The sequence below is a fragment of the Gambusia affinis genome, linkage group LG09 (genome assembly GCF_019740435.1).
Source record: "Gambusia affinis linkage group LG09, SWU_Gaff_1.0, whole genome shotgun sequence".
In the NCBI taxonomy this organism is placed as follows: domain Eukaryota; kingdom Metazoa; phylum Chordata; class Actinopteri; order Cyprinodontiformes; family Poeciliidae; genus Gambusia; species Gambusia affinis.
Genome location: NC_057876.1, coordinates 19,205,960 through 19,221,143, shown reverse-complemented (window position 1 = coordinate 19,221,143; position 15,184 = coordinate 19,205,960). Strand labels below are relative to the sequence as shown.

The window sequence follows — 15,184 nt, the reverse complement described above, 5'->3', positions numbered from 1 at the left end:
TGTTGCTTTTATCTACTGCAGATACTTTAGTTCCCGTGGTCACAGTCCAGCCAGGGGAACCGGTGACTTTGAGATGCGTAATGACTGAGAAGTTTGAAACTGTGACGTGGGTTCAGTGGTACAAGCAAAGTGCAGGAAATAATTTGATATTAATTGCAATGCTGCGTAAAAGTACAAGTACAATGCCCACCTACGGCCCGGGATTCTCAAAATCAAGATTCAAAATAACATATATTGGCAACATGAGCAACTTGATAATTTCATCAACAGTAGAACAAGATGAGGGAATGTACCATTGTGCCTATATGGACTGGACTGAATCTACTTGGACTGGGACCTATTTGTCTTTAGCAGGTAAATATCCTTGACGTTTTTTCATACCAAAAAACTGGCATTTATTAACATTGGGGAACATTATTTGGAATTAAAATATCTAACGCTCTAATACCATTGATATATAAATTGCTGGAAACAATTTAATTTTATATTGTAACAGAATGTGTTACAAAATAAATTTAAATAATCACATATTACACAACAGTTACCACAGAGTTAATACCATCGTTGTGTGAGACTTAGATTTCAAGTAATATTTTAATTTGACTAATATATTTATTATCTTTGGAAGTATTACTGAAAGTTTTGAGGGGACCAGCAGGAGTCCAGACTTTAATCAAATGGAGAATTTGTGAAGGCAGCTAAAGATTAGGGTGATGATAAGGAACCTTTCAACCTCAAGATTTAGAGCTGATTTCCAAATACCAGTGGAAACGTGCAAAAAGCTGGTGAGAAAGAAAACAATGGTTATCTGCAATGGATATAAAGATTTTTATTTACACATTTATAAAGGCATACATCATTTTCAAAATGCTAGTTTTTTGTTTATAAAATACAAAATAAAACTGAATATAAATTTGAAAAGGGACAAACAACTTTGGGCTTAGCTAAGATACAGACTTTGACCTACATGTCAAAATTTATTTACAAAATCCTCAGTTATTAATAGACAATGGTAAAAACAAACAATTTTTTTCGCATTAGTATTTTGACTTTCAGCTTAAATCAAGATGCTAAATCTCTTTTTTTATAGCTGTGTTCCTTATTGTCTTCACAGAAAACTCTCAGAGGATTTCGAGCTTCACTGTTGTTCAGGAGCCAACAGTTTCTAACCCCGCCAGTGACACAGACTTAGAGACTCTGCAGTGTTCGGTTCTCTCTGACTCTGTAAATGCAACCTGCTCAGGAGAACCCAGTATGTTCTGGTTCAGAGCCATATCAGACACATCCTATCCAGATTTCATCTTTGCTGAGGGAAAAATACCTAAAAACTGTGAAAAGACGTCAAACAATCAGAAGAAATGTAGTTATAATTTCTCTAAGAATGTACAATCATCTGACACTGGCACTTATTACTGTGCTGTGGCCACATGTGGAGAGATACTGTTTGGAAATGGAACCAGCCTGAATAAAGGTATAATTTTACATAATTAATTATTAAACTAAAATGTCTAGTCAACTCTCAGCAAATCCAGGTTAAAATGTTGATAATACTTTTTTTTGTTGTCTCAAAAACATTACAGAATCAAGTCTGTGGTCACAGGAGGCCATCACAGTCATTTTCTCACTCTCCTTTGTTTTAGCCATGAGTCTGATAGTTATAACCTTTCTCATATGCTTCATCAACACAAACAAATGTGACCATTTTCAAGGTAATACCAAATACTTATTCAATACTTTATAAATAGGAAAGATTTTGATCTTCACTTAACATTTTCCATTTTACCATCTAGCTACTAACCTGAATAAAAATCTCCCTCAAAGCAGGAATTGGGTAAGTATAGATAATACAGTTATCAAATACTTTGATGCATATTTTCTGCCACAAGTGAGTTTTAATGTTTTTTTAATTTTTCTTCCAGAAACGTGAAGATAAATGGATCTATTCAACTGCAATTTTCACAATAAAAACTGACAGTGCTGAAACAAAGAAAATACCGGAGAAGATGTTCAACATACATTTTCACTGATTTATCTGGTTCATGGTTGTTTGGAGCTAAATATAACATTGTTGATGAAATTTGATGCATGACTTTAATTCAATAAGTTTGTTTCCTGTTTGTGCATTTTTACCTCATGAACACAAGCTGAAAACTATTTCTTCCACTTTTTGTAACTTGAACAGCTTTATGGTTTTAGAGCATAGACAACTAACATCTCAAGAAATTATGGGAACTCCATAACTCAAAAATCAGCCCTCAGATTTCATTTTGTGAGTTGATTTTCCGTGAAACGTTGAAACCTTAATTGATGATACTAACTTGTGTTGGAGGTATATATTTATACAGCAGAAAGGCTTAGACAGAAGATGCCATCCATGTAAGTGAAAAAAGGCAATTTCTTCTGATTGGTGCTGTTACTCACTTTATCTGACCTAATATCGTTCAACAATGTAAGTTTTTATAGATATATTATATTACAAACCCATGAACAAAAAGACACTTGTTCCAAGTCTTCCTTATGTTTTCTGTCTGCATTATTTTGTGTTTACATAAATATGTATCAAAAATAAACAGTTGATCATTTATATGAAAAATGTTACTTAATTTTGTGTTCTGGACAGTGCTAAAAAAAAGCTGTGAATGCGCAAAGCGATATCGTCACCGTTCTGAAGTAATAGGCTAAGTCATTTTTTTTTTTACAAAAGTGATTTTTCTTTGCCAAAATTGCTAAATTTTTTTCATATGTTTTATCATACTAGCCATAGCATGCAGCAATATTTTGGTTGTTATAACACTTACTCTGCTTCTGTCTTATTCTGCCTACACATTCTTTTAGCTTTTCTATATTTATATTTTAGCAATGATGTAGTTTATTGTTACATACTTCAATATTTCGGAATTGCATTAGTATTTTTTTTATAAAACGCAGAAATTAAAAAATCTAGCAAATGTAAGTGAAAATCTGATGAGGTTGTATGTTTCTTACATTGTGAGTTATCTCTTGTGTTGATCGAACTTATGCAATTAAACAATACAAAGAAAATCCAATATGGAAATGAAAGACATCACATTGTAGAAATCAAATCTGATAGTAAAATAAACTTTGTGTTATTCCTACTTATTAGTGTACACACTTTTCAAATGAAGCATTGAACTAACAGGGTATTCACAAGATCATTATACCTGAAATACTTTTTTGATTCTAGATATTTCTCTACATACAGTATTATTTAATGAGAACCTGCCAAAAAAAAGAAACATGAATTTGTTACAAAACGTTTTTCATTATGAAGTATGACCCTTCATGTTTTTCATCATTTCATCAGTTTCCTGATACTCACCACATCACCGCTCATTTAATCTGCATAATCAGTGAGCCTTTGCCCAACCTCAGTCTCTGCAGGCATTAGTTTCCATTAGCTTCCTTCTTGTTGTCACCTGCTCTCCGGCCTTCTCCTTTCCATCATCCCACTGTCCTGTTTTTATTTCAACTCTCTGTTGAGTTCACTTGTTATCCTATGTTAACTTTCATAACTATGATATTCAGTTTAGTCTTTAGACTAATCAAATTAGTCAAGCAAGAATATACTTCTGTAAATACGCAAGTCTCCTCCAGAAACTCCTCAGCCATCTACTCTTCTACACAGTTCCTGAAACCACAAGAAATCTAAAGTAAACGTAAAAAAAACGTTATTCATTCATTAGTTAGTGAATGAATGAATTAAAGAATGATGTCTAAAAACACAGATTTTTGGAGTAAAATACTAATTTCATTCTAAAATTGACTAAATGCCAATGTCCTACCAACACAGTACCTTCAGCAGGTTTCAGCTGACTCCTTTCTAAGTGTCCATTTCAACAGCTGTAAATCTGCTGCAACATGGCTTCTTTTCCAACCATGAACATTGGCATATTTGAAAATGTGTTTTTGGCAGATCTAAACATAAAGAAATGAAGTGCAGTGGTGGCTTCTGATGCAGTCATGTATTGGGTATGTGCTGCCATAGAGGGAGTACAACAGTGTAGTCCAGAGATTTTCCAAATGGAAATCCAAAAGTCCTAACCTTTTCTCAGAGAAAAAGAGAGCTTTTTTGTTGAAGCTCATTAAGAAGAAAAATGTATAAGTTACCTATATTTAACCTTTAACACTTAAAGCTTTTGTGCTTTAAGTGCACAAATATTTACAACAGGGTTGCTATTATATATATCAAGAATATAAGTGAGAGCCTTGCATTATTGTTTTTTGTAAATATGTAATTTATGTAATCCAAAAAAATGGGAAAAGTAGAAAACTGTGGTGTTTCTAGAGGTGACGTGTATTTACATGAGTGTATTCTTGTTTGACTAATTTCATTAATCTGAAGATTGAACTAATCTCATAGCTATGAAAGTATCTTAGGATAATGAGGGAAAAGTGAACACAACATTTGAGAACAGAACCTGGGTGGATGTTCTTTAAATTACACCTCCAGGAGAAATATTCTCATGTAATCCAGAAAGTTGAGGCCATTTAATCACAACTCAAGCTGAGGTTATTCTCAAATGGTGGAAGAAGCATTTTGAGGATCTCCTGAGTCAGTCTGTTGTGATGAAATGCCCAAACAAAAACCAAAACTCTTGATTTGCCATTCTGTCTATGTATTGCTCCCCACCTAGCCTGGCCATTGCCTTCTTACACAATTCTCATCTCCCTTTAGTGCTCTGAAGTAGACATTGTCCCACAGAGCCAAAGATATAGTTTTAACCAACCCAATCAGCAAACAGAAGGACAAGTTGTGAATGGGGGCATCAATTTTCTGAGCTTTTTTAGAATTGTAAATCTGCCTTTAGTTTGGAAATGGCAGCAGAGGAAGTGAGCAAAACCTTTCAGTCCATGTTGGCCATTAGTCCAAAAACTGAACTAGTACTAATAGCTGCCTTATTCTTCTCTCTCTTAACAGTGAGGGATGGTGGCTTATAGTACAGGTAATTCAATCTGGATAGACTCACACAGAGAAGAGAAGCAGTTAGAAGATTTAATGATACAGAAACTTTGGCGCTCGAACCCGGCGGAAGACTTGTGAGCTGAGGATCACCAGGCAGGTGATCGGTCCAGTTGCTCAGGTAGTCTTCCCGGTCCGAATACTGGTGGTGGAACGGAGCCTTGAAGGAGCAGAGGGGAGCTAGGAAGATGTCCCTGGGATGATGGTGGAGATGGGGAGGAGGTGGGTCAAGCACGGCTGACGACAAAAGATCCGGGGAAGCTTGTCCTTTGAAGGGATCCGTGAGACATTGGCTGAAGCGGCACCTGTCCTGATTGGCTGGAGGCGGGTGAGTGTCTGATGTGTGTGTTTTGTCTCCCAGCTTGAATTTTCGCCTAGGCTTCATTTTCTGGTAAGCTTCATAGTGTCAAACATCAGCTATTTGCTGTGCAGAAAGTTGCCAATCTTTATGATCTCTCTCCTTCTAAGCATTTGCTGACTCATCTCTGTGATTTTATGTGGCCTACCATTCAGTAGCTCAGTTTCTGTCACGTTCTCTGCAGTAATGAAGCAGAAAACATGACTCTTTGTCTGTTAATCCAATAGATAAATTTAGGTTTAAGATTATAGCATGGGGTTGTATTTCAGGAACAATGTGTTATACATTAGCTCCATTAAAAGGAAACGACCTGCAAGAGACAATTTTATGCTCATTGTGAGAACAATTTGGAAATAACTTCTTCCTGCTCCAAAGTGACTAGTGCGCAGAGCATAGTTCATGAAGATACAAATTTGTGAATGTAATGTAGTAGAGCTGGACCAGTTCTGTGGGTCTAATAAGCGCACCAATAGTCTTTCTCAACGGACTTCAGTGTCTTGACCTATCAAAATATCTCATATGATCAGAAGTATTATTAACCAGAAATCCTAAAGAACCACTGTAAGACTATTTATAAAATCAAAGTTTTTATGGAGTCTGCTTCAGGTTTTTTTTAACAGCATGATACTGAAAGACTCAGTACTTCAGAAATATTAGAATTTACGTGGACTCTCTCATAATTAACAGGGATTTTAAATTTGAAAATCTGGAAAATTAGGATAAAGACAAAAATCTGACTAGGTAATGGCAGTGGGTGAAAGCCATCTGATTATAAAAAGCATAGGACGATACATGCTTGTTAAACCTGTGCAACTAATTACAAATAAAAATAACTGAAAACTTGTCTATTTGCTTCAAATCACCTAAGAAATGGCAGTTAGCAGAAATTATTCCACTCTGAAATGAACTTCATTGAGGCACCAAGCCCCCTTTGATTGTATCTTCTTTCGTAGCCAATCAGATGCATTTGAAAGTCTGAATGACCACACCTCCCTCAGTTTCTTGAGCTTTTTGTGTCCTTATGAAGACAGTAGCAACATGACTCTGCTATGGCTTGTACTCTTCCTTCTTCATCCAGGATGTAAGTGGATTTAAAAACAGAATCTTGTCTTATTGAAGATTTTTTTTGTTTTATTGTATCCCTGATCTGTAAGCAGTTTCTTTAAAACTGATCTTTATCATTTAACATGTTGCTTTTATCTACTGCAGATACTTTAGTTCCCGTGGTCACAGTCCAGCCAGGGGAACCTGTGACTTTGAGATGCGTAATGACTGAGAAGTTTGAATCTTTGACGTGGGTTCACTGGTACAAGCAAAGTGCAGGAAATAATTTGATGTTAATTGCAATGCTGCGTGAAAGTACAAGTACAACGCCAACCTACGGCCCGGGATTCTCAAAATCAAGATTCCAAATAACATATATTGGCAACATGAGCAACTTGATAATTTCATCAACAGTAGAACAAGATGAGGGAATGTACCATTGTGCCTATATGGACTGGACTGAATCTACTTGGACTGGGACCTATTTGTCTTTAGCAGGTAAATATCCTTGACGTTTTTTCATACCAAAAAACTGGCATTTATTAACATTGGGGAACATTATTTGGAATTAAAATATCTAACGCTCTAATACCATTGATATATAAATTTCTGGAAACAATTTAATTTTATATTGTAACAGAATGTGTTACAAAATAAATTTAAAAAATCACATATTACACAACAGTTACAACAGAGTTAATACCATCGTTGTGTGAGACTTAGATTTCAAGTAATATTTTAATTTGACTAATATATTTATTATCTTTGGAAGTGTTACTGAAAGTTTGGAGGGGACCAGCAGGAGTCCAGACTTTAATCAAATGGAGAATTTGTGAAGGCAGCTAAAGATTAGGGTGATGATAAGGAACCTTTCAACCTCAAAGATTTAGAGCTGATTTCCAAATACCAGTGGAAACGTGCAAAAAGCTGGTGAGAAAGAAAACAATGGTTATCTGCAATGGATATAAAGATTTTTATTTACATATTAATAAAGGCATACATCATTTTTAACATGCTAGTTTTTTTTTTTTAATAAAATACAAAATAAAACTGAATATAAATTTGAAAAGGGACAAACAACTTTGTGCTTAGCTAATATACAGACTTTGACCTACATGTCAAAATTTATTTACAAAATCCTCAGTTATTAATAGACAATGGTAAAAACAAAAAATGTTTTTCGCATTAGTATTTTGACTTTCAGCTTAAATCAAGATGCTAAATCTCTTTTTTATAGCTGTGTTCCTTATTGTCTTCACAGAAAACTCTCAGAGGATTTCGAGCTTCACTGTTGTTCAGGAGCCAACAGTTTCTAACCCCGCCAGTGACACAGACTTAGAGACTCTGCAGTGTTCGGTTCTCTCTGACTCTGTAAACACAACCTGCTCAGGAGAACCCAGTATGTTCTGGTTCAGAGCCATATCAGACACATCCTATCCAGATTTCATCTTTGCTGAGGGAAAAATACCTAAAAACTGTGAAAAGACGTCAAACAATCAGAAGAAATGTAGTTATAATTTCTCTAAGAATGTACAATCATCTGACACTGGCACTTATTACTGTGCTGTGGCCACATGTGGAGAGATACTGTTTGGAAATGGAACCAGCCTGAATAAAGGTATAATTTTACATAATTAATTATTAAACTAAAATGTCTAGTCAACTCTCAGCAAATCCAGGTTAAAATGTTGATAATACTTTTTTTTGTTGTCTCAAAAACATTACAGAATCAAGTCTGTGGTCACAGGAGGCCATCACAGTCATTTTCTCACTCTCCTTTGTTTTAGCCATGAGTCTGATAGTTATAACCTTTCTCATATGCTTCATCAACACAAACAAATGTGACCATTTTCAAGGTAATACCAAATACTTATTCAATACTTTATAAATAGGAAAGATTTTGATCTTCACTTAACATTTTCCATTTTGCCATCTAGCTACTAACCTGAATAAAAATCTCCCTCAAAGCAGGAATTGGGTAAGTATAGATAATACAGTTATCAAATACTTTGATGCATATTTTCTGCCACAAGTGAGTTTTAATGTTTTTTAATTTTTCTTCCAGAAACGTGAAGATAAATGGATCTATTCAACTGCAATGTTCACAATAAAAACTGACAGTGCTGAAACAAAGAAAATACCAGAGAAGATGTTCAACATACATTTTCACTGATTTATCTGGTTCATTGTTGTTTGGAGCTAAATATAACATTGTTGATGAAATTTGATGCATGACTTTAATTCAATAAGTTTGTTTCCTGTTTGTGCATTTTTACCTCATGAACACAAGCTGAAAACAATTTCTTCCACTTTTTGTAACTTGAACAGCTTTATGGTTTTAGAGCATAGACAACTAACATCTCAAGAAATTATGGGAACTCCATAACTCAAAAATCAGCCCTCAGATTTCATTTTGTGAGTTGATTTTCCGTGAAACGGTGAAACCTTAATTGATGATACCAACTTGTGTTGGAGGTATATATTTATACAGCAGAAAGGCTTAGACAGAAGATGCCATCCATGTAAGTGAAAAAAGGCAATTTCTTCTGATTGGTGCTGTTACTCACTTTATCTGACCTAATATCGTTCAACAATGTAAGTTTTTATAGATATATTATTTTACAAACCCATGAACAAAAAGACACTTGTTCCAAGTCTTCCTTATGTTTTCTGTCTGCATTATTTTGTGTTTACATAAATATGTATCAAAAATAAACAGTTGATCATTTATATGAAAAATGTTAATTTTGTGTTCTGGACAGTGCTAAAAAAAAGCTGTGAATGCGCAAAGCGATATTGTCACCGTTCTGAAGTAATAGGCTAAGTCATTTTTTTTTACAAAAGTGATTTTTCTTTGCCAAAATTGCTAATTTTTTTTCATATGTTTTATCATACTAGCCATAGCATGCAGCAATATTTTGGTTGTTATAACACTTACTCTGCTTCTGTCTTATTCTGCCTACACATTCTTTTAGCTTTTCTATATTTATATTTTAGCAATGATGTAGTTTATTGTTACATACTTCAATATTTCTGAATTGCATATAGTATTTTTTTTATAAAACGCAGAAATTAAAAAATCTAGCAAATGTAAGTGAAAATCTGATGAGGTTGTATGTTTCTTACATTGTGAGTTATCTCTTGTGTTGATCGAACTTATGCAATTAAACAATACAAAGAAAATCCAATATGGAAATGAAAGACATCACATTGTAGAAATCAAATCGGATAGTAAAATGAATTTTGTGTTATTCCTACTTATTAGTGTACACACTTTTCAAATGAAGCATTGAACTAACAGGATATTCACAAGATCATTATACCTGAAATACTTTTTTGATTCTAGATATTTCTCTACATACAGTATTATTTAATGAGAACCTGCCAAAAAAAGAAACATGAATTTGTTACAAAACGTTTTTCATTATGAAGTATGACCCTTCATGTTTTTCATCATTTCATCAGTTTCCTGATACTCACCACATCACCGCTCATTTAATCTGCATAATCAGTGAGCCTTTGCCCAACCTCAGTCTCTGCAGGCATTAGTTTCCATTAGCTTCCTTCTTGTTGTCACCTGCTCTCCGGCCTTCTTCTTTCCATCATCCCACAGTCCTGTTTTTATTTCAACTCTGTTGAGTTCACTTGTTATCCTATGTTAACTTTCATAACTATGATATTCAGTTTAGTCTTTAGACTAATCAAATTAGTCAAGCAGGAATATACTTCTGTAAATACACAAGTCTCCTCCAGAAACTCCTTAGCTATCTACTCTTCTACACAGTTCCTGAAACCACAAGAAATCTAAAGTAAACGTCAAAAAATTTCATTCTTTCATTCGTTAGTGAATGAATGAATTAAAGAATGATGTCTAAAAACACAGATTTTTGGAGTAAAATACTAACTTCATTCTAAAATTGACTAAATGCCAATGTCCTACCAACACAGTACCTTCAGCAGGTTTAAGCTGACTCCTTTGTTTGTGTCCATTTCAACAGCTGTAAATCTGCTGCAACATGGCTTCTTTTCCAACCATGAACATTGGCATATTTGAAAATGTGTTTTTGGCAGATCTAAACATAAAGAAATGAAGTGCAGCGGTGGCTTCTGATGCAGTCATGTATTGGGTATGTGCTGTCATGGAGGGAGTACAACAGTGTAGTTCAGAGATTTTCCAAATGGAAATCCAAAAGTCCTAACCTTTTCTCAGCAAAAAAGAGAACTTTTTTGTTGAAGCTCATCAACATGAAAATGTATAGGTTACCTTTAATTAACTTTTAACACTTAAAGCCTTTGTGCTATAAGTGCACAAATATTTACAACAGGGTTGCTATTATATATATCAAAAATATAAGTGAGAGCCTTGCATTATTGTTTTTTGTAAATATGTAATTTATGTAATCCAAAAAATGGGAAAAGTAGAAAACTGCGGTGTTTCTAGAGGTGATGTGTATTTAGATGAGTGTATTCTTGTTTGACTAATTTCATTAATCTGAAGATTGAACTAATCTCATAGCTATGAAAGTATCTTAGGATAATGAGGGAAAAGTGAACACAACATTTGAGAAAAGAACCTGGGTGGATGATCTTTAAATTACACCTCCAGGAGAAATATTCTCATGTAATCCAGAAAGTTGAGGCCATTTAATCACAACTCAAGCTGAGGATATTCTCAAATGGTGGAAGAAGCATTTTGAGGATCTCCTGAGTCAGTCTGTTGTGATGAAATGCCCAAACAAAAACCAAAACTCTTGATTTGCCATTCTGTCTATGTATTGCTCCCCACCTAGCCTGGCCATTGCCTTCTTACACAATTCTCATCTCCCTTTAGTGCTCTGAAGTAGACATTGTCCCACAGAGTCGAAGATATAGTTTTAACCAGCCCAATCAGCAAACAGAAGGACAAGTTGTGAATGGGGGCATCAATTTTCTGAGCTTTTTTAGAATTGTAATCTGCCTTTAGTTTGGAAATGGCAGCAGAGGAAGTGAGCAAAACCTTTCAGTCCATGTTGGCCATTAGTCCAAAAACTGAACTAGTACTAATAGCTGCCTTATTCTTCTCTCTCTTAACAGTGAGGGATGGTGGCTTATAGCACAGGTAATTTCTGGTAAGCTTCATAGTGTCAAACATCAGCTATTTGCTGTGCAGAAAGTTGCCAATCTTTATGATCTCTCTCCTTCTAAGCATTTGCTGACTCATCTCTGTGATTTTATGTGGCCTACCATTCAGAAGCTCAGTTTCTGTCACGTTCTCTGCAGTAATGAAGCAGAAAACATGACTCTTTGTCTGTTAATCCAATAGATAAATTTAGGTTTAAGATTATAGCATGGGGTTGTATTTCAGGAACAAGGTCTTATACATTAGCTCCATTAAAAGGAAACGACCTGCAAGAGACAATTTTATGCTCATTGTGAGAACAATTTGGAAATAACTTCTTCCTGCTCCAAAGTGACTAGTGCGCAGAGCACAGTTCATGAAGATACAAATTTGTGAATGTAATGTAGTAGAGCTGGACCAGTTCTGTGGGTCTAATAAGCGCACCAATAGTCTTTCTCAACGAACTTCAGTGTCTTGACCTATCAAAATATCTCATATGATCAGAAGTATTATTAACCAGAAAGCCTAAAGAACCACTGTAAGGCTATTTATAAAATCAAAGTTTATATGGAGTCTGCTTCAGGTTTTTTTTAACAGCATGATACTGAAAGACTCAGTACTTCAGAAATATTAGAATTTACGTGGACTCTCTCATAATTAACAGGGATTTTAAATTTGAAAATCTGGAAAATTAGGATAAAGACAAAAATCTGACTAGGTAATGGCAGTGGGTGAAAGCCATCTGATTATAAAAAGCATAGGACGATACATGTTTGTTAAACCTGTGCAACTAATTACAAATAAAAATAACTGAAAACTTGTCTATTTGCTTCAAATCACCTAAGAAATGGCTGTTAGCAGAAATTATTCCACTCTGAAATGAACTTCATTGAGGCACCAAGCCCCCTTTGATTGTATCTTCTTTCGTAGCCAATCAGATGCATTTGAAAGTCTGAATGACCACACCTCCCTCAGTTTCTTGAGCTTTTCGTGTCCTTATGAAGACAGTAGCAACATGACTCTGCTATGGCTTGTACTCTTCCTTCTTCATCCAGGATGTAAGTGGATTTAAAAACAGAATCTTGTCTTATTGAAGATTTTTTTTGTTTTATTGTATCTCTGATCTGTAAGCAGTTTCTTTAAAACTGATCTTTATCATTTAACATGTTGCTTTTATCTACTGCAGATACTTTAGTTCCCGTGGTCACAGTCCAGCCAGGGGAACCGGTGACTTTGAGATGCGTAATGACTGAGAAGTTTGAAACTGTGACGTGGGTTCACTGGTACAAGCAAAGTGCAGGAAATAATTTGATATTAATTGCAATGCTGCGTAAAAGTACAAGTGCAACGCCCACCTACGGCCCGGGATTCTCAAAATCAAGATTCCAAATAACATATATTGGCAACATGAGCAACTTGATAATTTCATCAACAGTAGAACAAGATGAGGGAATGTACCATTGTGCCTATATGGACTGGACTGAATCTACTTGGACTGGGACCTATTTGTCTTTAGCAGGTAAATATCCTTGACGTTTTTTCATACCAAAAAACTGGCATTTATTAACATTGGGGAACATTATTTGGAATTAAAATATCTAACGCTCTAATACCATTGATATATAAATTGCTGGAAACAATTTAATTTTATATTGTAACAGAATGTGTTACAAAATAAATTTAAAAAATCACATATTCCATAACAGTTACCACAGAGTTAATACCATCGTTGTGTGAGATTTCAAGTAATATTTTAATTTGACTAATATATTTATTATCTTTGGAAGTATTACTGAAAGTTTTGAGGGGACCAGCAGGAGTCCAGACTTTAATCAAATGGAGAATTTGTGAAGGCAGCTAAAGATTAGGGTGATGATAAGGAACCTTTCAACCTCAAAGATTTAGAGCTGATTTCCAAATACCAGTGGAAATGTGCAAAAAGCTGGTGAGAAAGAAAATAATGGTTATCTGCAATGGATATAAAGATTTTTATTTACACATTAATAAAGGCATACATCATTTTCAAAATGCTGTTTTTTTTGTTTTTTGTTTATAAAATACAAAATAAAACTGAATATAAATTTGAAAAGGGACAAACAACTTTGGGCTTAGCTAAGATACATACTTTGACCTACATGTTAAAATTTATTTACAAAATCCTCAGTTATTAATAGACAATGGTAAAAACAAACGATTTTTCACATTAATATTTTGACTTTCAGCTTAAATCAAGATGCTAAATGTCTTTTTTATAGCTGTGTTCCTTATTGTCTTCACAGAAAACTCTCAGAGGATTTCGAGCTTCACTGTTGTTCAGGAGCCAACAGTTTCTAACCCCGCCAGTGACACAGACTTAGAGACTCTGCAGTGTTCGGTTCTCTCTGACTCTGTAAATGCAACCTGCTCAGGAGAACCCAGTATGTTCTGGTTCAGAGCCATATCAGATACATCCTATCCAGATTTCATCTTTGCTGAGGGAAAAATACCTGAAAACTGTGAAAAGACAACAAACAATCAGAAGAAATGTAGTTATAATTTCACTAAAGTTGTCAAATCATCTGAAGCTGCCATTTATTACTGTGCTGTGGCCACATGTGGACAGATATTATTTGGAAATGGAACAAACCTCATGTTGCCAAAGAGCAATCCAGGTATTGTGCGTATTGTGCCATTTGTGCCATCACAGAAAAATCATGCTTTTCTGAATCATTGATATTTTTATCTGTCTTTGTTTTCTAGGTGAAAAAACAAGTATTGTAAGGATTATGCTGGTGATTATATTAATCTGCTTGGCCATTTCTGTGATCTTGAATATTATTTTTATTTGTTGCCGAATTCAAAGATCAGCCTGTGCTCAATATAAGAGTAAGTGTAATTTACTAAGCTAATTTTTTAAAACCACAGTCACATTAATTATCTTTTCCTATTTACACAGAGAGTTCCTCTTCTCAACCAAGACACAATGACTCAAGCCAACCAAGAAATGAGGTAAGTAATATTAAACTATAATTATCATTATTACAGTTGACTTACAGTAATAATGAACAACACAGCTGGTTGTAACAAAATGAATTGAAATAGATGTACTTTTATCTTTTTCCGCAGACTGACAATGGACAGGATCTGAATTATGCTGCATTAAATTTCTCTGAAAGGAAAGAGCCAAGAAGAATGAAGAAAAGAGAACTGAAGAATGAAGAAAGCGTATATTCACAAGTTAAAGGACAGATGTCTATATGATCGACTCTAGGTTTATATGGGATACTGACGTTGTGATAAAAGACAGTTCAGTATTTTCAGATTCATTTCAACTGTGAGAAATGAGACAGATTGTAAAAAAAAATTTTTGTAAATATTTTTTTCAGAGTTTAATGCTGTAGTAAATTTTTATCAGATCAATGAAATGGCGTCAAGTTCTTATGTATTGAAAAAATTCACCTAAATGGGGTTCTTTGTGTGTCTGAAATAAAGCAGCTTGTATGTTTCTCTTCAGTTAACAATAAATTTGCTTAAAAATATAAACAAATTCATGAATAAATATTTTTGATGAAGTAGTTTCAATTTATGTTGACTGAGCTGCACATTGTTTTGATGAACACATTTTAGGAGATACCAAATAAAACTAAACACTAGTGATGGGCTCTTCTAGATTAGAAAAATTTTCCACCTGTAATGGCTACATTATCTCATCCACATGTTAATC

General features: G+C 34.5%; 2 protein-coding genes across 2 annotated transcripts; both read left to right on the top strand.

The window, feature by feature from the left end:
- Positions 1–243: 243 nt before the first annotated feature.
- On the top strand, positions 244–8,703 carry LOC122837463. The gene is made up of 10 exons (XM_044127818.1): positions 244–354; positions 1,115–1,471; positions 1,581–1,709; positions 1,791–1,831; positions 1,920–2,022; positions 6,549–6,881; positions 7,645–8,001; positions 8,111–8,239; positions 8,321–8,361; positions 8,449–8,703. Exons 1-10 carry the CDS (start codon positions 288–290, stop codon positions 8,554–8,556), a joined length of 1,665 nt encoding a protein of 554 aa, XP_043983753.1. The 5' UTR covers positions 244–287; the 3' UTR covers positions 8,557–8,703.
- A 3,793-nt stretch (positions 8,704–12,496) lies between these two features.
- On the top strand, positions 12,497–14,680 carry LOC122837462. Its single transcript, XM_044127817.1, has 4 exons — positions 12,497–12,539; positions 12,668–13,000; positions 13,761–14,469; positions 14,587–14,680. The coding sequence occupies exons 1-3, from the start codon at positions 12,497–12,499 to the stop codon at positions 14,192–14,194; spliced, it is 810 nt and encodes a 269-aa protein (XP_043983752.1). The 3' UTR covers positions 14,195–14,469; positions 14,587–14,680.
- The last annotated feature ends 504 nt before the right edge of the window (positions 14,681–15,184 follow it).